The 23,131-nt window shown below is 42.4% G+C and overlaps 1 protein-coding gene across 21 annotated transcripts in view; it reads left to right on the top strand.

Moving 5' to 3' along the window:
• ZMAT3 (zinc finger matrin-type 3) overlaps positions 1-23,131 on the top strand; it is a 122,204-nt gene that overhangs the window by 75,563 nt on the left and 23,510 nt on the right. For 16 of the 21 annotated variants that reach the window (XM_064366817.1, XM_012472267.3, XM_064366810.1 and 13 more), the window contains one exon: positions 5,508-5,834. In XM_064366817.1, the coding sequence (XP_064222887.1) occupies positions 5,565-5,834 (270 nt within the window). In that variant the 5' untranslated portion in view covers positions 5,508-5,564. Of the gene's footprint in view, positions 1-1,849; positions 1,874-2,092; positions 2,115-2,454; positions 2,567-2,739; positions 2,762-2,816; positions 3,290-5,507; positions 5,835-23,131 lie in introns of those variants that run through there. The other 5 variants (XM_021674534.2, XM_064366819.1, XM_012472270.3 and 2 more) reach the window with 5 other exon arrangements.

Below are 23,131 nucleotides of genomic sequence, written 5' to 3'. Positions count from 1 at the left end.
CTGGCGCTTCCCATCTCCCTTGGGAATTGCCAAGTCCCACATAGAGGGAGCTTCTTCAGCTTGGGCCCTGGATTGAGAAGACCCATGGAGCAGAACCTCAGCTGACCCAGCGTGTAATTCAAGTAAGAAGTAAACCTTTGTGGCCATCACACACTGATTTTTTTTTTTAACAGCAAAAGTGATGAATATATTGTTTGTGGCTTTTTTTTTTCTTTCAGCTCTTCAGGTGCTGAAACTCATAGAGTCCAGCTAATTCTAAACCACAGACTGCAGGGCCACAATCGCAGCTCACCCGGGTTCAAGCGATTCTTCTGCCTCAGCCTCCCAAGTAGCTGGTATTACAGGCGTGCGCCGCCATGTCCGGCTAATTTTTGTATTTTTAGTAGAGATGGGGTTTCACCATATTGACCAGGCTGGTCTAGAACTCCTGACCTGGTGATCCGCCCACCTTGGCCTCTGAAAGTACTGGGATTACAGGCGTAAGCCACCGCGCCAAGGTGAGAGAAACATTTTGCGTTCAAAGATGCAGATAGAGCTAAATTACAGAGGCAGGAAATTAAGAGGCATGGATGGGGCTGTGACTAAAATCAGGAGAGGAGAGTCCCCAAGGCCTGGTTGTGGTCCTCAGGAGTGTGGGCTGCGAAGTTCTAAGACTGGCTAAGGGCCATACAGAAAAGGGCTAGAGAGTGGATTTTAGCAGCATTTATTATTTTAGAAACTTTAAAATAGTGACACATAAGGTAAATGTCCACATGCAGGTGGAAAAACGATTCAGATGATGGATTACTCTCCTTAAATGGCTGGCGTACACTGTGTGTATGTGTTCGTTAAACAATCATTACACTTAGGAAGTCATTTATGGTTTGTGGTCGTTGGTATTGGATTGGTGCACGTTTCAGCCGAAGAAACAGCCTTAATGGCCTGCAGTTGTTTCCCTGTTACTAGGGCACATCTTACTATACTTAGATCTCCTTGGCATTTTAATTCGTGATTTATAAAATAACCATACTTAATGCCACTGAACTGTACTTAGTCAATTTGTCGGAGTTTGCCACAAACAGAAACAAAACCCCAGCAGATCTTCATACGGGTGAATTTACACCGAGAGTTGAGAGCCGGAATTTCCTCAGCGCGTCTCCACGTTAACCGTGAAATGTCCAGGTTGGCTGTGAAGGGTGTGACCCCCTGGCGCCGGCCACTGGTGTCCTGCTGCTGCCCGCCCTGCAGGTGAGCCGCCTCCACCCGCGCTCACTGTCGCCCGCGGGAAGGGCGTGTGTGTGGGTGGGCGCGCTTCGTGCGAGGAGGCCACCGGGCAGGCGGCCACGCTCCTCTTCCTCCGTCCTGGGGCGGAAGTGGGGACGACAGCAGCGTCAAGAGTCGCTCGGCCGCCTGAACCGCCGACCCGCAGGCTGAGGGACGAATCCAGCGCGCACGTCTGGGTCTCGACGGCGGGAGACGGAGGCTGCCAAGGCTCTGCCCGGGCTCCCGCCAGGGATCAGCTGCCCAGGGCATCCGCGGAACGCTCTCGGGGGCTGTGGGAGCCTCCCGCCCGTCACGCGCCCGCCCAGCTCCGCGCCCCCGCGGCCGGGGAGCACGCGCCGCCCACCGGGGATGCGGGAGCCGCCGGGGCCTCCGCTGCGGGGCCCGCTCCGCCCGGCACATGCGCAGTCGCGACGCCGGCGCCCTCAGTCTCCGCCTCCGCCGCCTCCCGGTTCCGCAGTCACTTCCTGCAGCTGTTTCCCTGCGGGTCGCGGCGGGCCGAGTTTTGACAGTCAGCCCCGGGCTGCGGCGGGGGCTCGGCGGCGGCCGGCGGACGAAGGTGCTCCGAGGAGAGGCGGGGCCGGGCCGGGCGGGCGCGCGTGCGGGGGTTCTGGTGAGTGCGGGCGGCGCGAGCGCGCGGCTTTCGGGACCGGCGGTTCCCCCCGAGGCGGCGTCTCCCCGGCTCCCCACGTGACGGGCCGGCGCCGTCGGCTGCTGGGGGCGCTGGTTCCGGGCGTTTCGCGTGGACCGGGCGGACCTCCGTGCGAGCCGCCGCCTCGGCCCGTGGCAGCCGCGGGGTTCCGCCCTTCCCGGCGAGGCGCGAGCGGGGCCGGCGTGTCGCCGGCGCGTTGACGGTGAGCGGGGACGTGGCGACCCCGAGGGCTCCGCGGCTTCGGTTCGCATCTGTGAGTCCGGAGCCGGCGCGGCGGATTCTGGCGCTCGGGCGCCGCTCCCGAGGCCTCCCCCGCAGCTCGCGGCGCCCTTTGGAGCGCGCCCGGCGTGGACCCGGCCTCGGGGGTTCTGCTTCCCCTCACTCCGCCGCGGTCCGGTGACCTCTGAGGGGAGCCCGCCGCCGCCGCCGCGCCGTTCCCAGAGTTCCAGCCGCAGAGCCCCCGCTTGCCGAGGCGCCCTGGCCCGCTCCTTCCTTCTAGTCTCTTTCCTCAGTTTCTCCAAATGAGAAGCACGTCGTGTGGAATCGGGCGTGCAGAGCAGCCCCCAGGCCAGTGGTGACACCGAGCACGCCGCGGTCGCGCCTTTACGCGGGTTCATTGTGAAGCCCCGATTTAGCTCGTTCCAAACCCGGAAGGTAACCGGCGTTTACGTCTGCGCCGCCGCGAGCGTCAGGCCGAGCGGGTTTAGGATCTCAGGAGTGTTAGTGTCGGCCTCCCGAGCGCCCGTCCTGAGCCGCGCGGCGGTCCCTTCCCGTGCGCCCGTCCTGAGCCCTGCGGCGGCTGCACAGATCTGAGTGGCGCGGTGGGAGTCGCTCCGTATTCCATCATTCGTGCGTTCACTGCAGGCTTGGTTTTATTCAAGATTTATAGTTTATGCTGATTTTTGTTTGCAACTGTACTCATAGTTGATGTAATTGTCATATAGAAATTTGTTTTGAGGAGTTGACATTGTGTTCATTGTTAAATATAACAAGGAATAAATTTGGAACATCAAGCTACTCTTTAAAAATTATAAAGATAAAATGCGATAATGGGTAAATCTGGGTTTGGCCAGAATTTTTTCTTTAAATCAGGTAATTTATCACCTCTGGTAGGAGGCCTTTTGTACTTCTGTGCTTTGAGAAGGACCTTTATTTTGAGGGAAACCTGTAGATAACAGTGGGGGAGACACATGCTAGAATTTCCTCTGGCGAAAGTGAGCTTTCATAAAACAAGTCCAGACATGCCTTGGCGATTGGTAGCTTTTGATTTTCTGTTTACATTGCTGATTTCCTTTATCCAGATTTTTTAAACACCCCTCTCCACCTTCTCACTAATGGACTAGCAGCACGTTTGTGGCAGTGTGGCTCGCACAGGTTGTATGTGTAGCTTTTTAACATTACGAATTATTATTAGATAAACTTTTTGAAAAGCTGTTCTTCATCTACTTAGTTCTCTTGTCTAAAATGACCGTATCTATCTTTGCTTTCTGGATATCTTTGCTTGATTCAATTAAGAGAAATAATGGCATACAGAGAACCTGACTTTTTAAATATTCAAACTCTATATTGCTCTTATGTTCCCAGAGAAATGGGCAGTACCCTCCTGCTTAAAAATTAAATAGTTTTATCATTTTTCTAAATTTTGTGGTTAATGAGACGTATTGTTAGATTCTGTGACTGATAATTGTGCACTTTGCCCTGAACTACGGTTATTTTCCCATCACACTGATTTCCTTTGTTGCCTCCCCACCCCAAATTGCTATGAAAGTTGTTGCTTGATACACAGGTGCTGTGTAGTTATCAAATGTGGTAAAATAGACTTTAACTTTCAAAATTTACTTGATTCCTTTTAGTAATTCTGTTACTGCCATAATGTACACATTTCCATTGCAGATGGAAAGTTTCAGCAGCTTAAAATCGCCACATTGTATTGACCGAGAGAAGAGGTTTTAGTAATGCTGTGTGGAGAGAGTGGAGGGAATTGTGGATTTTGAAATAAGGATCCTAATTTGGGTTAATTAGAATATTGGGAATGCAAAGTGTGTACTGTGGTTCATTTTGAGACACCCAGGGTTAGACAATGCCATCCGGGTGGGAGGCAGGAGAAATTATGAGTAAAGCTTGAAGAAAGAGGAACATTTTGGGTCTTTTCTGAGGGAATTAGAATAGAGACTATCAGTTATTAAGAAGGTGGAGGGAAAGAAATAGCCTGAAGACTGAGGAACTGGGGTTATCCTGGGGCTTATGGTAGTGCGATCCGTTACTCTACTGGCCATTTCCTTGATAATCTTATTTTGTGTAGGTAATTTACCTAGAGAAGGAAGGAAACATTTGAATTTTATAGGGGACTCATGAATGTAACCTAAGGCTATATGAAGTAGGACCATAAACTCAAGAAACTTCAGAGAACAGGCAAGTAACAAGTACAGGCCACGGCTGAGTGGGGACTGAGGTGTCCAGGAGAAGGCAGCCCTGGCTACAGGGCACAGTGCCTCTGAACACTGACTAGCTAATTGTGACCCACATAGGAACGTGGGCCAAGTGATGCCAGATCATCCTTTTATCAAGAGAAGCCACGAATCTCTTGATTCTTATATGTTAACAACTAATTCAACTTAAAAAATGAAAGCAAAACTGTACATTCTGAACAGCACGTGTGTGGCCCATGCTGTTTGCCACTTCTATTTACACTTGCTCAACTACTTAAATATCGCTAGCTGATCAGAAGGAGCACATTTTATTTATTTCTGTCATACTTTAGGCTATTCCTAGAGTTCTTTGAAATTTTACCTAACTCTCTGTGAGTGCTTTAAGGATTCTGCGAGGTGATACTCTTTTATTCACTCTTTTCGACATTGGTTGGTTGGAAGAGATGTTTGCTAAGATTTTTAGCTGGCGGTGTTTCTTTGAGACAGAGTCTTGCTCTGTCTCCCTGGCTGGAGTATATAGTGTCATGATCTTGGCTCAGTGCAGCCTCCGCCTCCCGGGTTCTAGAGATTCTCCTGCCTCAGCCTTCCAAGTAGCTGGATTATAGGCACCCACCACCACGCCTGGCTAATTTTTGTATTTTTAGTGGAGATGGGGTTTTACCGTTTTGTCCAGACTGGCCTTGAACTCCTGACTTCAGGTGATCCACCTGCCTTGGCCTCCCAAAGTGCTGGGATTACAGTTGTGAGCCACCGTGCCTGGCCGGTTGGTGGTATTTTTGTCTGTGTGTGATTACCATTACGAACGTTTTAAGTGTAAGTGTGCCTGAGGGAAGGGGTCTGGACTAGGTGACCTTTGATGTCCATTTCAGCCATGTGACTTTTAGATTTAATTAGCCGTGGATGCAATGCTATTAATGTTCATGGGCCAGAGGGATAGCAGTTGGAACTGTGCCAGGCAAAATCAAGCCATTCTCAGTGGAAGAGCACTGTGTCAGTATGAACACAGGCAGGGGAGGTCTGCTAGGCGAGGCCATAGGAGAGAAGCTCCAAAGCCGGGTTTGGACAAGGGCAGGAAAGGGTCCGATTATACCGTCATTTACCTGTCACATTGCTGGAGTCTCATTTTTAAGTGAGGTTTTGTTTTTGTCGTTTTGCTGTTGATTTAGATTTGAAGACCTCGCTTCTCATCACCCGCTGGATTATGCCCAAGGCTTTCCTCCCCAATGATCCTCCTGCAGCACGCTGTGCTTCTTCCACCTGAGCAGCCCACATCCTCTCCTCCTATGTCAGTGGCCACCAGGCCTGCAGGAACCTTGCAGCTTCCACCACAGAAGCCGTCTGGGCAGGAGGCTTCCTTGCCTCTTGCAGGGGAAGAAGAGTTCTCGAAGGGAGGGGAGCAAGACTGTGCCCTGGAGGAGCTATGTAAGCCCCTGTACTGCAGACTCTGCAATGTCACCTTGAACTCTGCACAGCAGGCGCAGGCTCATTATCAGGTAAAGGGAGAAAAGACAACCAGGCATTTAGCAGGGTGAACATTTCAGGGCTCTTCCTATTTAGCATTTGTCTCTCCAGATATGACTGTGCCTGGGAATTTCAGGATGGCTTCGAGAACAACTAAGTATGAATTTATTAAAAACCTTATGTTTTTATTCTAAAAATAAGTATCACTTTTTGTAGAATGGGTCTGAACCTCCTACACTAAGCTGCATGGCATTTGATCGCTTACCAGGCTTTGTAGGCAGATGTAAATTATCGATACTGGCATTTGAACCTGTCGTCTTAAGAAGAACAAGTGTGTAAACGTGATGTACAGCCTGGGTGACAGAGCGAGACTTCGTCTCAGACAAACAGACCAACCCCTGAAGCACCAAACTTAATTCCATGTAAAATTGTCTAGAAGCGAATATATTTTGTGTCATTTCAGGACCTCTGTGCACGACTCTTCTGCTCTCCGTTTTTGATTTCTAACTCTTACGTGTTTTATCACTGGTAAGGAAAACACAGGTATCTTTTTGTAGTGAGGATAAAATGACTTTGGAGTATTGAGCCCTATCCTTCATTCGTAATAAGCATACTCTGATTTAGTCCGTCAGTGGGAAGTAATACAGTTTTTTAAGATTTAAAGCTTTCACGTCCATGTTGAATAGCTCGTGGAAAGGACCATTTTAAAGGGTAATATTACCAAAGAACAAATGGAAAATTAAACTTTGGTTAGAAAGAGAGGGTACAGTATTTCTTTTTATTCTAGATATTTGTCTGTATAAAGTTACATAATTTCCTTTTTCAGAGAAAAGAGACCTGGGAAATAATCAAGGACAAAACCCACTGAGTGGCGTCTTCCTAGGTCATCATTGATCTGATATTTATTATCTGCATGAAAATCTCTAGTAATAGGAGTGTGGTAGGAGATTATTACACAGGTATTTCTTCTGTTGTGCCACTGTAACTTTCTCCAGCCTAAAGTCTTTGTTTACTGTGGGTGTTAATCTCTAGTAATAAGAGTGTGGTAGGAGGCTATTACACAGGTATTTCTTCTGTTGTGCCACTGTAACTTTCTCCAGCCTAAAGTTTTTGTTTACTGTGGGTGTTAAGTCTTTTCTGTTCTGTTTCGATCCCAAAGACTGATGATCGTGTTGCTGTTGTCTGTCAGAAGTATTCTGATGGTCAGTTGTTGTTTTCTGGTATTTAGGGGAAGACATAATGTGTTGCTTTCCTTAAGTTCCCATTATTTGGGTGTGTTTTATCCGCAGGTGTAGAAAGCTGAGTTAATTATCTCTCGCAGATCTTGACATGTGTCGTCATTGGTTCCTAAAGGCCCCTTCATTTATTCCTGTGGAATGTTCAGTACTAGACCCTAAGACTCACTTTGAAAAAAGAAGCCAGGGTTCTAAAGTTTTAATTATTAGCTTGTATAAAGCCCTAACAAATCTTTAGCTTGGGAGCACACCCACTTGTATGCTATACACATGTGAAATTGCCTTTATTTATTTATTTTTCTGAGACCGAGTCTCCCTGTGTTGCCCAGGCTAGAGAGCAGTGGTGTGATCTTGGCTCACTGCAGCCTCTCCGCCTCCTGGGATCAGGCTGTTGTCATGCCTCAGCCTCCTGAGTAGCTGGGATTACAGGCGCTCACCAGCACGCTCAGCTAAGTTTTGTATTTTTTGGTAGAGATGCAGGTTCGCCATCTTGGCAAGATTAAGTCTTCCAAAGTGCTAGGGTTATAGGCATGAGCTACCATGCCCAGCCTGTAATTCTCTTTTAGAAGAGTTGTTTACTTTTATGAGGGAAAACTCTTGGGCAGTGTGTAATTTTAACACGTGCATGGGTTATACATATGCCTTATTTCTTTTCTCTCCTAATGTAACTTTTTGATTTCATAGACTTTGAAGGGTGCTACTGATGATACATAGAGAAAAATCAGTTTGACGCAAGGTCATCGGATTATAAGGCTAAAACTAGATTAGCAGAATGAATATTTATTTGTTTTTTTCTTTTTTTGGGACGGAATTTCGCTCTTGTTGCCCAGGTTGGATTGCAATGCTATGATCTCGGCTCACTGCAACCTCTGTCTCCCTGGTTCAAGCGATTCTCCTGCCTCAGCCTCCTGAGTAGATGGGATTATAGGTATGCGCCACCATGCCTGGCTAATTTTGTATTTTTAGTAGAGACAGGGTTTCACCATGTTGGCCAGGCTGGTCTCGAACTCTTGACCTCAGGTGATCCGCCCACTTCACCCTTTCAAAGTGCTGGGATTACAGGTGTGAGTCACTGCGCCCAGCCTGTTTTGTTCTTTTATTTTACATTTTTGTGTATGTTTGTTCTAAACTTTTTAGTTGACAAGATTAGTAATTCTGCTTAATTTCAGTTTCCTCAATGGTACAGTGAATAAATAAATTAGAAAATAAAAGGGAAATAAAATTAGGTAAATTTCTCAAAAATCAGAATTTATTTTTTTGGATCAGAGTCTCATTCTGTTGCCAGGCTGGCATGCAGTGGTGCGATCTCAGCTTACTACAACCTCCCGCCTCCTGGGTTCAAGTGATTCTCCTGCCTCAGTCTCCTGAGTAGCTGGGACTACGATGCGTGCCACAACGCCTGGCTAATTTTTTGTATTTTTAGTAGAGACAGGGTTTCACCATGTTGGCCAGGATGGTCTCGATCTCGTGACTTTGTGATCCACCTGCCTCGGCCTCCCAAAGTTCTGGGATTACAGGTGTGAGCCACTGCACCAGGCCAAAATCAGAATTTTTAAGTGGATAGGTTGAAGAAGAACAGGAGTTAACGGGAAAATTTGAGCAGCTAAAAACCAGGGTAAAGATGGGAAAGAAAAGAGTCAAGTGAGTAATCCAAAAGTAGAACCTTATAGAAAATGAAAAGTTCGGGTATAATAAAATCTATTGCTAAGACCTTAGAAGCAAAAATTTGCATGAGACCAATGTTATTGGTAACTCTTAAAGAGAGAAGGTTTTAACAGAGAACTAAGGCAAAGCAGTTCATGTGTAAATACAGAGCAATTACATTAGGGTAATGTAGAAGAAATCTAATCTTAGAAGTGAAATTTGGATTTCGATAAAATAGAAATGGTCAAGATAAGAATGTATAGTCCAAAGTGTGGGTCAGAATAATAAACAGAGCGTGAACATAACCTAGGAGTGGGTGAGCCGCCACAGAAGGAAAGCATAGAAATGTTAGCTGAAAAGATGCATCAGAGGGTGTATGTGAATAAGCAGGAATAAAAGAAAGACTTGTGAAGACAAGGTTAACACCAGGCCAGGTGTGGTGGCTCACACCTGTAATCCCAGCAGTTTGGGAGCCTGAGGCGGGAAGATTGCTTGCATTCAGGAGTTCAAGACCAGCCTGGGCAACATAACAAGACCCCTGTCTCTACAAAAATACAAGGAAATTAGCTGGGCATAGTGGCAGACACTTGTGGTCCCAGCTACTCATGAGGCTGAGACAGGAGGAACACTTGAGCCTGGGAGATGGAGGCAGTGAGCTATGATCATGATCATGTCACTGCAGTGCAGACTGGGCAACAGAGCAAGACCTTGTCTCAAAGGCAAAAACAACAACAAAACACACACACAGAGAAGGGTAAGACCAATGAGCGAGGCTTACCGAGTACAGGAATAAGTAGAATGCCGATGATTGCAGACTAATAAAGGGCTTTAGGATTAAATGAGATGATGGATGTAACATTTTATTTCAAGGCTAAAAACTTGCTTTCTAATTTTTAATGCAGAGCATTACTAAGCTGTACATTCATTATTTCAGTTATGTGTGAGATAAAATGGGTCACGGGTAGCCTGTTTATGAGCTAGAAACGCATTTGTGTGAAGTGATAAATCACTGTGATTACATTACTCAAAACTTCGTAGTCAGGTGATGCCATTGTTGAAATCGTGGAGTTTCAGATTGCCTCGGGAATTGTAAACAACGGTGGTTACAGTAGAGCTGGACTGTCTCATGTTCCAGTAATCCAGGACACACAGTGGAAACTGCCCAATAAATCCTTCCCTTCAAGCTCACTAGCGTTTTTTCCTGACATCCCAGTGTTCCGAAGCTGGGGCTACCTTAGCAGTGACCCATGTCTATCTGTAGCCATCACAGATGTAGTTTTATTCCCAGGACTTTTAAAAACTGGTCAGTTGGCTTCAAAACATCATCAGCTGTTGTTTTATTTTTAATGAAGTCATTGAATTTTATAGTCTTAAAATTAGGGCTTTGAGTATAACTTAATTTAAAATCCAATCTTTGGAGGAGAAACATGCTCTCATTTTATTAAAGTCTATCTGCGGCTTCAGGTTACTTAGGGCAGGACTGTCACAGAGTAACATACTGCTGTTTCCTCAGCATAAATGCCCAGAGGAGAAATTGCTGTAACATGGAAGGTTACTAACGGAAATAAAAAAAAAGCAAAAGGCATGGGTGAATTTTGCTAAGGCATCCACAGTATAAAGTCACCAATTTATTTGCTAATTTGCGTATACATTTGATCTACTTACTCAAAGTATAGTTATAAAATTTGTCATAAACATGGCTTTCTATTTGTAATATTTAGTAGCCAAAATAACAACCTACCATGTTAATTAGATTGATTAGCGAAAGAACACAGGTGAAAAAGTAGGTTTAGAATTATGATGCTGGGTGTACTGGTCTTAATTCGTAATCATAACGAAGAGAATGCTATTAGATTTTTCCCAAAATTTAAAGCACTGATTTTGGCACGTACATTTAACGTTGCTCACCCAGGTTTGAATCAGTGAATTAAATCTCAGCTAATTTTCATGTATTCAAAATTCTCCCATCTGATTTTTGTTTCCAAATGGACTTGCAGTGGACTGAGAGTGGCCAAAACACACTTCAGATTTGGTTTTAATGCGTGTGCTTTGCACATGGCATATATACTTTGGAATCTAACAGCTTTGGGCTAGAATCTTGACTCAGTTACTTTAGGCAAGACGCTGAATCTCTCTTTATTATCTGTAAAGTACGAGTCATTGTACTTCCTGTGTAGGATTGTGAGAATTGCATATGTTATATTAATAAATGCTGGTTGATTGAAGTAGGTTGCTGTTGTTTAGAAATGTTGGCTGGGCGTGCTGGCTCATGCCTGTAATCCCAAAGGCTGAGGCAGGCGGATTACAAGGTCAGGAGATCGAGACCATCCTGGCCAACGTGGTGAAACTCCATCTCTACAAAAAATCCAAAAATTAGTGGGGCATGGTGGCGTGTGCCTGTAATCCCAGCTACTCGGGAGGCTGAGGCACGAGAATCCCTTGAACCAAGGAGGCAGAGGTTGCAGTGAACCTAGATAGTGTCACTACACTCCAGACTGGTGACAGAGCGAGACTCCATCTCAAAAAAAAAAAAAAAAGTGTTTGGGTCTCAAATGAGCAGAAGTTCCTTTCATCTTGTAGCTTTAGAAGGACTTAAAATGAGATGATACACAGCTGTCACTGTTGTTACTACCTTGATACTCACTTGCTGTAGGACCTTGTGTAAAGAAGCAACACTTTGTTTTCCATGATCATTCTTCAGAGATGCTCTTAGATCCAGATGCCAGGTTACTTTAAAAGATTTTCATGAAGAGTAATTCAACCAACAGATGAGGCAAAATAACACGATTTTCAAATATAAATGTGCTTTCCATCATACTACTAGTCTTGTCAGCGTAGTGCATTTACCCAAGAACCAATCTTCGTCGGTTTTCTTGTTGTGCTCTCTGGAATCATCAACTCTGTAGGCTCTTCTAGCTCTTGCTTTGATCATTTTAGAGGACAGAAGCTCTGTGATCCTGCCAGTTTTCTGCCTTCTCCTCTAGTCTACCCCACCTCATTTCTTATTTCGAAATGGTAGATATCCTTTCTTTTGTCCAAGTTTGACTCCATCCTGTCTTCTGGGTTTCATCACCTTTTCACCTCATTCACGTAAAAAATATGCTCCAGTTTCTTCTTTATAAATAAAAATAGCAACAGCAAGCTTCCCTTTGCTTTTCATTCCTCCTGTTAGCAAGCTTTCTCCTCCTTCCTTTCCTTGGCATTCTGCTGGGTGTAATTGTTCTCTTTATGTCTTCATTTCCCATTCATTCCCCAGCCCACTGTACTCTGAATCCCATTCCGATAGTCCACTGAAATGGTCCTTTCCAGTGTCACCATGATTTTCAGGCCAAACCTAACTCCTTCTCACTTGACCCCTTTGTAGCATTAGCCAGCGGTACCAACTTTCTCTTTAAAAAATTAAAAAATACTTTTACTTAAAACAATGCCTGAGGAGCTACAGCGTTTACAGTGACAAGTAGTAATTACCTGTTCTTCTTCCCCACCCGTTGCTAACTAGTCTCCATTCTCTTCTCCTTTCTGACTCCCAACTTGAACTGGCTATAGTTTTACTTTGACACTGTCAAGGTTGATCACAATTTTCATCCATTCTATCATCAAATTAAGTTTTCCATGCTCTATTTGCAGGTTGATTCCAATTGTTGAAAAATAACATTCAGCTTTTGCATTATTGTGAGTAGGGAAGTGTTGTTCGCTGCAGAGCTCTTTCCTTCCCTGTATTTCCAGTGTCATGATCCCACGCTACTCACGAGAGACGTTCGGATAGGTAGCCCTTTCCTCAGTGCCACCAGTTGCTCCAAGTTGTGTCTGTTTTAGTTTGCTTCACATGTGGATTATAGGTTTGAAATAACTTCTTGTTTTTCCTTGAGTTTCTGGTGCTTAAAAAAAAATTAGACAGAAGAATCTTAAGCCTTTCAAAAAAGCTTCTCAATCTTTCTTTATACTGCTTAGAACCCATTTCATTTATCTTCATGAAACCGACTGTTTTCTGATTCTGATTCTGAGTAGTTGTTGTAGTTTGGATTAGTTCTTTCATATTTGAATCATTGCTTCATTGTGTAGGTTTTTGTGTTTCCTGGAGTTTTTAGTTGCTTTTCGTCTCCCTGCTTTTCCTTGCATTATGTTTTTCATGTCATCATTCTTCCCTCCACCCCCAAATCTCCATCTCACTATTTATCGCATAGAATTTTCCTCCTACCCTAGATCCCTCTGTCTCCTTACTCCATTTTCAGCTGCTGTCTGTTGGGTTTTGCTGCACAGCTTTGTCAACGTTGGAGTTACCGCTCTTTTGGTTGGACCACTATTTTCTAAATATACCTGTTTTCTTTTTTAAATCTTTTGTTGGAATATATTGCCATGTTACTTTAAGGAAGAAAGAATGAATATAAATGTATAATACATTATGTTCCTTGAAATAAAATGAGGGATTAATGGAAAATAAATTTTTTGAGCTCTTGTGTTTTTTGAAAAAAATGTTTGCATTCTGCCTTCATATTTGACAGTTCAGTTCTAAGTTGAAAATTATTTTTCTTTGGAATGTTAATAGCTGTCCTCTAGTTTCTGTTTTTATCATCTCATGTTGCTGAAGAGAAATCTGATTCTTACTCTTTTGTTAGTGACCTGTTTTAATTTTGTGTCTTTTTTTTTTCCCCTGTAAGCTTTTAGGCTCTCCTTTTTATCCTTGTAGTCTGAGCTCTGACAATGAGGACTGTGCCTCGTTTTCCCCTGGATACTTTTTCATTGTTCATAGTAGAAACTTTCAGTTTGTGTACTTCTGTTTCTCTTGTACTGAAGAATTTAATAACCATTCTTCTTTCGTTTTCATTTTTGAGACAGTCTCATTCTGTTGCCCAGGCTAGAGGGCAGCGGCGTGGTCTCAGCTCACTGCAACCTCTGCTTCGTGGGTTCAAGCAATTCTCCTGCCTCAGCCTCTAGTAGCTGGGTTTACAGGCGCCTGCCACCACGCCCAGCTAATTTCTTTGTATTTTTAGTAGAGACGGGGTTTCACCATGTTGGCCAGGCTGATCTTGAACTCCTGACCACAGGTGATCCACCTGCCTCGGCCTCCCAAAGAAGAAATAGTCTTTCTTAGTTACTGTTCGCTACATTTTTTGTCTCTCCTTCTGGGAATCCTGTTAGCCATTCTCATAGATCTGCTGGATTGATTCTCTTTTATTTTTCCAGTTTTATTGAAGTATAATTGATGAATTGATTCTTTATATTTTATTATTTGTCTCTGCTTTTATCATTCTTCAATTTTTTTATTTTAATTTGAAACGTGTTCTTGACTTCTAATCTTATATTAAATGTTTTAATTTGACAGTCATATTTTTAATTTTTAAATTTAAATGTTACATTGAAACATTAACATTTTACATACTTATAGTACAATTGTCAAAATCAGGAAATTAACACTGATTTAAATAAATAAGACCTCTGAATTTCTTATTGTTCTCATTTCATAGCATCTGTTTTATAGGATATTAGTTAAGAACCTGAAATCATGGACTTTGGGATCAGACTAGTATTCAGTCTTGTGGTCTTACTACTCACTAGATGTATGATGTCGGAAACATTTCCTAACCCTTCTCTGCCTCACGAAGAAGGAGGTGCTGATGAGGAGGATGATGCTAGTGATGCCTGCATGTTAGTGTGTGTAGGGCATTTAGAATAGTTCCTGGCACCTGAGATAGTCCTTGATAGTACTGAGCAGTCCCGAGGTGCAGTGGAACCAGATTGTCCCAGCTCTCCATTGGGCATTTATGGTGTTGGGCGAGTTTTATTTTTATTTCATCTGCTTTTTAGTTTGAATTATTTTAGACTCAGAAAACAGTGCCAAACATAGTACAAAGAATTCCTGTATGCACCTCATTCGGACTCCCCAAACATTGACATTTTACGTAACTACAGTACAGTTGTCAAAAGCAGGAATTTAACACTGATTCAAATGATATTATTTAATGTACATGCTATTTACATTTCATTAATTGTCTGCTCATGGCCTTTCCCTGATTGTAGTATTTATTCCAGGATGAACTTTCGCAGGTAGTTTTCATGTCTCCTTTAATTTGGACAGGTCCTTGGTTTTTCTTTGCTTTTTATCATCTTGCCATTTTTGAAGGTGGTTTGTAGAATGTCCCAAATTTGGTCTTGTTTGATGTTTGGTTAAATTCAGGTTATGTGTTTTTTTAGCAAGAATACCACAGAAATGATACTGTGTTCTTCCAGGAGCATCGTACCGTGAAGGGCGTGATGTGAATATCCTGTGTTACTGGTGCTGTTAGTGCCGATCACTTGTTCCAGCCGGTGCCTGTCGTAGTTCTCCTTTGCAGAGTTACTCTTTGTGTTCAGCAAATCTTGTGTGGGGAGATGTCTGCAAAAATTTATTATTGTGACATTTGCCAAATGGTGACTTTTCTGTTTTAATCATTCCTTCTAATTACTTGGAATTTTGCTTTAAGAAAGAACTTTCCCATTTTTGCATTAATGTATTTATTCAGTTATTTATATTACTGTGGATTCATGGATTCTAATTTACTCTAGGCATATGATCTTTTACTATCATTATTTATTTTGATTTATTTATTTGAGACAGAGTCTTGCTCTGTCACCCAGGCTGGAGTGCCGTGGCACCATCTCTGCTTACTGCAACCTGCGCTTCCCAGGTTCAAGCAATTCTCCTGCTTCAGCCTCCTGAGTAGCTGGGATTACAGGTGCCTGCCACCATGTCTGGCTAATTTTTGTATTTTTAGTAGAGACAGGGTTTCACCATGTTGGCCAGGCTGGTCTTGAACTCCTGATCTCAGGTGATTTGTCTGCCTCAGCCTTTCGAAGTGCAAGGATTATAGCTGTGAGCCACTGTGCACAGTCTATTTTGATATTTAGTGTTCCAAATTTGTTTTTTTTCTGTGTTTTTATTTACTGATTATACTTCAAGTTCTGGGGTACATGTGCAGAACGTGGAGGTTTGTTACATAGTTATACGTGTGCCATAGTGGTTTGCTGCATCCATCACTCTGTCATCTTACTTTAGGTATTTCTGCTAATGCTATCCCTCCCCTAGCCCCACATCCTCTGACAGACCCCAGTGTGTGATGTTCCCCTCAAAATTTATTTACTTTTTATTTTTATTTTTTTGAGAAGGAGTCTTGCTCTGTCACCCAGGCTGGAGTGCAGTGGCACAATCTTGGCTCACTGCAACCTCCACTTCCTGGGTTCAAGGGATTCTCCTGCCTCAGCCTTTGGAGTAGCTGAGATTACAGGTGTGTTCATCACATCCGGCTAATTTTTGTATTTTTAGTAGAGACAGGGTTTTACCATGTTGGCCAGGGTGATCTCCAGCTCCTGGGCTCAAATGATCCACCTGCCTTGGCCTCCCAAAGTGCTGGGATGACAGGTGTGAGCCACCAAATTTGACCAGTATGAGTTCCTTCAAGTTGATGCATATGTCTCTTGAACATTTCCATATTTTTTCACATACTTCCTTACTTTATGACAATGCATAATAAGGATTTTCTTGTACTTTCCACATACCAGCCATTTTTAGAAAAGTGTGCCCTTTTTTTTTTTTTTTTTAATTGGAGAATGGCATTTAGAAACCAAAATCTAGGTTGTAGGTGTTCTCTTTGGTGCTGGAATGCCATTGTGTTTAGACCCTCTCAGTAGACAGAGCTAGCAAATATTTGTATGCATACACATATCTGTATCTATCTATGTGTACATGTATTAAAACTGAGTTCAGACTGATAACCTCCAATGTCAGTGCAACACAGTGTTCTTTCTTTCTTTTTTTTTTTTTTTGAGACAGAGTCTCGCTCTTGTTACCCAGGCTGGAGTGCAATGGCACAATCTCGGCTCACCGCAACCTCCGCCTCTTGAGTTCAGGCAATTCTCCTGCCTCAGCCTGCTGAGTAGCTGGGACTACAGGCATGCACCGCCATGCCCAGCTAATTTTTTGTATTTTTAGTAGAGACGGGGTTTCACCTTGTTTACCAGGATGGTCTCGATCTCTTGACCTCGTGATCCACCGGCCTCGGCCTCCCAAAGTGCTGGGATTACAGGCGTGAGCCACCGCGCCCGGCCAACACAGTGTTCTTTCTAGCATTCCATCTGTTCTCTGTTTAACTCCTTTCTTAGACAGTGAGAAATCTGGGCTTTCGTTCTTCACAAAATACACATGCGAGCACATACATACATGTGTGCACACACATAGACGTGTGTACTCCCATACACTCAATACACATAGAATAGTTTGGGAATTGATAATTTGTACCCCTGTGAGGAAGTAAACCCTACTAACCAGAGGATAATATTTACATATTGTTCTTTTGTCTTTAATATTATGATATATAGTCAAAATACTGTTTTTCAAAGTTCTTAGGTTGCAAAGGTTGGACCTACAAAGAATTCTCCTTTGTAAAGTTACTATTTTTCTTTTTGTGTTTAATAAGTATCATGTGGGAAGATACTTTGAGACTATGTGAATATGTAAGTAGTATTTTTCTCCCCTCCTCTTTCCATGTGGTTATGTTATTCATGTTTTTAATATAGTTAGATATGTTTGTTTCTGTTTATATTTCATTTTGGGTCCTCCCCCATACTTGCTGATTCAGAATCTTTTTCTAAGTCTGTGAATTTACTACAGTAGTTTTAAAAGTCAAAACTATACTAAAATATATACTAAACTAAGTGTCACACCCATCCCTTGTAGTCCATTCCTTTTTTTCTTTTTGAGATAGGGTCATGCTCTGTCACCCAGGCTGGAGTGCAGTGGCGTGATTACAGCTCACTACAGCCTTGAGTTCTGGGGAGTCAAGCCATCCTCCCACCTCAGCCTCCTGAATAGCTGGGACTACAGGCATATGCCACCATGCGTGACTAATTTTTTTTATTATTTGTAGAGATGGGGACTCCCTCTGTTTTCCAGGCTGGTCTTGAATTCCTGGTCTCAAGCAGTCTTCCCACCTTAGCACCCCAAATTGCTGGGATTACAGGCCTGAGCCACTGCTCCTGACCCCTTATGGCCTATTCTTATTACTCTAATAGTTATGCCTTTTAAAATGACTTTATTCCTGTTTTTTTTTTGCAGTTTTAATAAATATTTATTATTATTTTATATATATGTATATTTTATTGCACTTTAGGTTCTGGGGTACATGTGCAGATCATGCAGGATTGTTGCATAGGTACATATATGACAATGTGGTTTGCTGCCTCCATCCCCCCGTCACCTGTATCTGGCGTTTCTCCCCATGTTATCCCTACCCAACCTCCCTACTCGCCGCTGTCCCTCCCCTAGTTCCCCCCAACAGACCCCAATGTGTGATGCTCCCCTCCCTGTGTCCATGTGTTCTCATTGTTCAACACCTGCCTATGAGTGAGAACATGCAGTGTTTGATTTTCTGTTCTTGTGTCAGTTTGCTGAGAATGATGGTTTCCAGATTCATCTATGTCCCTACAAAGGACATGAACACATCGTTTTTTATGGCTGCGAAGTATTCCATGGTGTATATATGCCACATTTTCTTTATCCAGTCTATCATTGATGGGCATTTGGGTTGGTTCCAGGTCTTTGCTATTGTAAACAGTGCTGCAGTGAACATATGTGTGTATGTGTCTTTGTAATGGAATGATTTATAATGCTTTGGATATATATACCCAGTAATGGGATTGCTGGGTCAAATGGAATTTCTATTTCTAGGTCCTTGAGGAATCGCCACACTGTCTTCCACAATGGCTGAACTAATTTACACTCTCACCAACAGTGTAAAAGTGTTTCTATTTCTCCACATCCTCTCCAGCATCTGTTGTCTCCAGATTTTTTAATGATCGCCATTCTAACTGGCGTGAGATGGTATCTCAATGTGGTTTTGATTTGCATTTCTCTACTGACCAGTGATGATGAGCATTTTTTCATATGTTTGTTGGCCTCATGTGTCTTCTTTTGAAAAGTGTCTGTTCATGTCCCTTGCCCACTTGTGAATGGGTTTGTTTTTTTCTTGTAAATTGTTTTAGTTCTTTGTAGATTCTGGCTATTAGCTCTTTGTCAGATGGATAGATTGCAATTCTGTTGGTTGCCATTTCACTCTAATGATTGTTTCTTTTGCTGTACAGAAGCCCTGGAGTTTAATGAGGTCCCATTTGTCTATTTTGGCTTTTGTTGTCAATGCTCTTGGTGTTTTAGTCATGAAGTCCTTGCCTATGCTTGTGTCCTGAATGGTTTTGCCTAGGTTTTCTTCTAGGGTTTTTATGGTGTCGGGTGTTTGTTTAAGTCTTTAATCCATCTGGAGTTAATTTTTGTGTAAGTTGTCAGGAAGGGGTCCAGTTTGTGTTTTCTGCACATGGCTAGCCTGTTATCCCAACACCATTTATTAAACACGGAATATTTTCCCCATTCCTTGTTTTCGTGAGGTTTGTCAAAGATCAGATGGTTGTAGATGTGTGGCGTTGCCTCCGAGGCCTCTGTTCTGTTCCATTGCCCCGTATCTCTGTTTTGATACCAGCACTATGCTGTTTCGATTGCTTTAGCCTCGTATAGTTTGAAGTCAGGTAGTGTGATGCATCCAGCTTTGTTTTTTTTGCTTAGGATTGTCTTGCCTGTATGAGCTCTTTTTTGGTCCATATGAAGTTTAAGGTGGTTTTTTCCAGTTCTTTGAAGAGGATCCTAAGTAGCTTGATGGGGATAACATTGAATCTATAAATTCCTTTGGGCAGTATGGCCATTTTCATAATATTGATTCTTCCTAACCATGATCATGGAATGTTTCTCCATCTGTTTGTGTCCTCTCTTATTTCCTTGAGCAGTGGTTTGTAGTTCTCCTGTAAGAGGTCCTTTACATCCTTTGTTGTGTTCCTAGGTGTTTTATTCTCTTTGTAGCGATTGTGAATGGCAGTTCATTCTTGATTTGGTTACCTTTAAGTCTGTTATTGGTGTACAGGAATGCTTGTGATTTTTGCACATTTATTCTGTATCCTGAGACTTTGCTGAAGCTGCTTATCAGTTGCAGGAGATTTTGGGCTGAGATGAGGGGGTCTTCTAGATATACAATCATGTCATCTGCAAATAGAGACAATTTGACTTCCTCCTTTCCTAATTGAATACCCTTTATTTATTTTTCTTGCCCGATTGCTCTGGCTAGAACTTCCAACAGTATACTGAATAGGAGTGGTGAGAGAGGGCGTCCTTGTTTTTTGATTATGGCCATTCTTGCAGGAGTAAGGTGGTATCACATTGTGGCTTTCACTTACATCTCCCTGATAATTAGTGATGTTGAGCATTTTTTTCATATGTTTGTTGGCCATTTGTTCATCTTCTTTTGAGAATTGTCTGTTCATGTCCTTAGGCCACTTATTCGTTTTTTCTTGCTGATTTGAGTTCCTTGTAGATTCTGGATATTAGTCCTTTGTTGGATGTATAGATTATGAAGATTTTCTCCCACTCTGTGGGTTGTCTGTTTACTCTGTTGATTATTTCTTTTGCTGTACAGAAGCTTTTTAGTTTATTAAGTCCCATCTATTTATCTTTGTTTTTGTTTCGATTGCTTTTGGGTTCTTGGTTATGAAGTTCTTTGCTTAAATCAATGTCTAGAATAATTTTTCCAATGTTATCTTCTAGAATTTTTATTGTTTCAGGTTGTAGATTTAGTTTTTGATGCATCTGAGTTGATTTTTGTATAAGGTGAGAGATGAGCATCAAGTTTCATGATTGTCCATGTGGCTTGCATTATCCCAGCACCGTTTGTTGAATGTTCTTTCCTCACTTTATGTTTTTGTTTGCTTTGTTGAAGATCAGTTGACCATAAGTATTTGGCTTTATTTCTGAGTTCTCTATTATGTTTTTTTTTTTTTTTTTTTTGAGATGGAGTTTTGCTCTAGTTACCCAGGCTAGACTGCAATGGCGCAATCTCGGCTCACCGCAACCTCTGCCTCCTGGGTGCAGGCAATTCTCCTGCCTCAGCCTCCTGAGTAGCTGGGATTACAGGCACGCGCCACCATGTTCGGCTAATTTTTCGTAATTTTTAGTAGAGACGGGGTTTCACCATGTTGACCGGGATGGTCTCGATCTCTTGACCTCGTGATCCACCCGCCTCGGCCTCCCAAAGTGCTGGGATTACAGGCGTGAGCCACCGCGCCCAGCCCTCTATTCTGTTTTATTGGTCTAAATGTCTGTTTTTATACCAGTACCATGCTGTTTTGGTTACTATAGCCTTATAGTTTCAAGTCAGGTAATGTAAGGCCTCCAGATTTGTTCTTTTTGCTTAGTCTTGCTTTGGCTATGAGGGCTTTCTTTCTTTTTTTTGGTTTCATGTGAATTTTAGAATGCTTTTTTCTAGTTCTGGTAAGAATGACGACGGTATTTTGATGGAAATTGCATTGAATTTGATGATGGTATGATGGGAATGGCATTGAATTTGTAGATTGCTTTTGGCAACATGGTCATTTTCACAACATTGATTCCACCCATCATGAGCATGGGCTGTGTTTCCATTTGTATCACCTGTGATTTGTTTCAGCAGTGTTTTGTACTTTTTCTTGTAGAGGTCTTTCATCTTCTGAAGTATATTCCAAAATATTTTATTTTATTTTGCACCTGTTGTAAAAGGGGTTGAGTTTTTGATTTGATTCTCCACTTGGTCACTGTTAGTGTATAGCAGAGCTACTGATTTGTGTGTATTAATTTTGTATCCTAAAACTTTGCTGAATTCATTTGCCAGTACTAGGAGCTTTTCGGATGAGTCTTCAGGGTTTTCTATATATACAATCATGTCATCAGCAGACGGTGACAGTTTGACTTCTTTACTGATTTGGATGCCCTTTCTTTCTCTTGTCTGATTGCTCTTCCAGTACTGTGTTGAAGAGATGTGGTGAAAGTGGGCATCCTTGTCTTGTTCCAGTACTTCTCAGGGGGAATGCTTTCAACTTTTCCCCATTCGGTATAATGTTAGCTGTGGGTTTTTCATAGATGACTTTTATTACCTTAAGGTGTGTTCCTTCTATGCTGATTTTGCTGAGGGTTTTAACCATAAAGGGATGCTGGATTTTGTCAGATGCTTTTTCTGCGTCTATTGAGGTGATCATATGATTTTTGTTTTTAATTCTGTTTATGTGGTGTGTCACATTTATTGACTTGAGGATGTTAAACCATCCCTGCATTCCTGGTGTGAAACCCACTTGATCATGGTGGATTATCTTTTTGATATGCTGTTGGATTTGGTTAGCTAGTATTTTGTTGAGGAGTTTTGCATCTATGTTCGTCAGGGATATTGGTCTGTAGTTTTCTTTTTTTCTTATGTCCTTTCCTGGGTTTGGTATTAGGGTGATATCAGCTTCATAGAATGATTTAGGGAGGATTCCCTCTTTCTCTGTCTTTTGGAGAGTAGTGTCAGTAGGATTGGTACCAGTTCTTCTATGAATGTCTGATAGAATTCAGCTGTGAATCTGTCTGGCCTTGGACTTTTTTGTTGTTGTTGGTAACTTTTTAATTACCATTTCAATGTCACTGCTTGTTACTGATCTGTCCAGTTTCTATGTCTTCTTGGTTTGGTCTAGGAAGTTTATGTATTTCTGTCCCTCTCCCCTAGGTTTTCTAGTTTATGCACATAAAGGTGTTCATAGTAGCCTTGAATGATTTTTTGTATTTCTGTGGTATCGGTTGTAATATCTTCCATTTCATTTCTATTTGAGCTTATTTGGATTTTCTCTCTTCTTTTTTTGGCTAACCTCGATAATGGTCTGTCAGTTTTATTTATCTTGTCAAAAAACCGACTTTTTGTTTCACTTATCTTTTGTATTTTTTTTTTTTTTTTTTTTTTGGTTTCAATTTCATTTAGTTCTGTTCCGATCTTGATTATATCTTTTCTTCTGCTGGGTTTGGGTTTGGATTGTTCTTGTTTCTCTGGTTCTGTGAGGTGTGACCTTAGATTGTCTATTTGTGCTCTTTCAGACTTTTTGATGTAGGTAGTTAATGCTATGAAGTTTCCTCTTAGCACTGCCTTGCCTGTATCCCAGAGGTTTTTGTAGGTTGTGTCACTATTACCATTCATTTCAAATAATTTTTAAATTTCCATCTTTATTTCATTGTTGACCCAACAATCATTCAGGAGCAGGTTATTTAATTCCCATGTATTTGCATGGTTTTGAGGGTTTCTTTTGGAGTTGATTTCCAATTTTATTCCACTGTAGTCTGAGAAAGTACTTGCCGTAAGTTTGATTTTCTTAAATTTGTTGAGATTTGTTTTGTGGCTGTCATATGGTCTGTCTGGGAGGATGTTCCATGTGCTGATGAATACATTGTATATTCTGCAGTTGTTGAGTAGGGTGTTCTGTAAGTATCTGTGAAGTCCATTTGTTCTAGGGTATAGTTTAAGTCCATTGTTTCTTTGTTGACTTTCTAAAGACCTGTCTGGTGCTGTCAGTGGAGTACTGAAGTCCCCCACAATTACGGTATTACT

Source organism: Aotus nancymaae, unplaced genomic scaffold, assembly GCF_030222135.1.
Source record: "Aotus nancymaae isolate 86718 unplaced genomic scaffold, 86718_ANA_hifiasm-v0.15.2.pri h1tg000067l, whole genome shotgun sequence".
Classification (NCBI taxonomy): domain Eukaryota; kingdom Metazoa; phylum Chordata; class Mammalia; order Primates; family Aotidae; genus Aotus; species Aotus nancymaae.
Note: the sequence above shows the minus strand (reverse complement) of the source record. Positions and strands in the feature narration are given on the sequence as shown.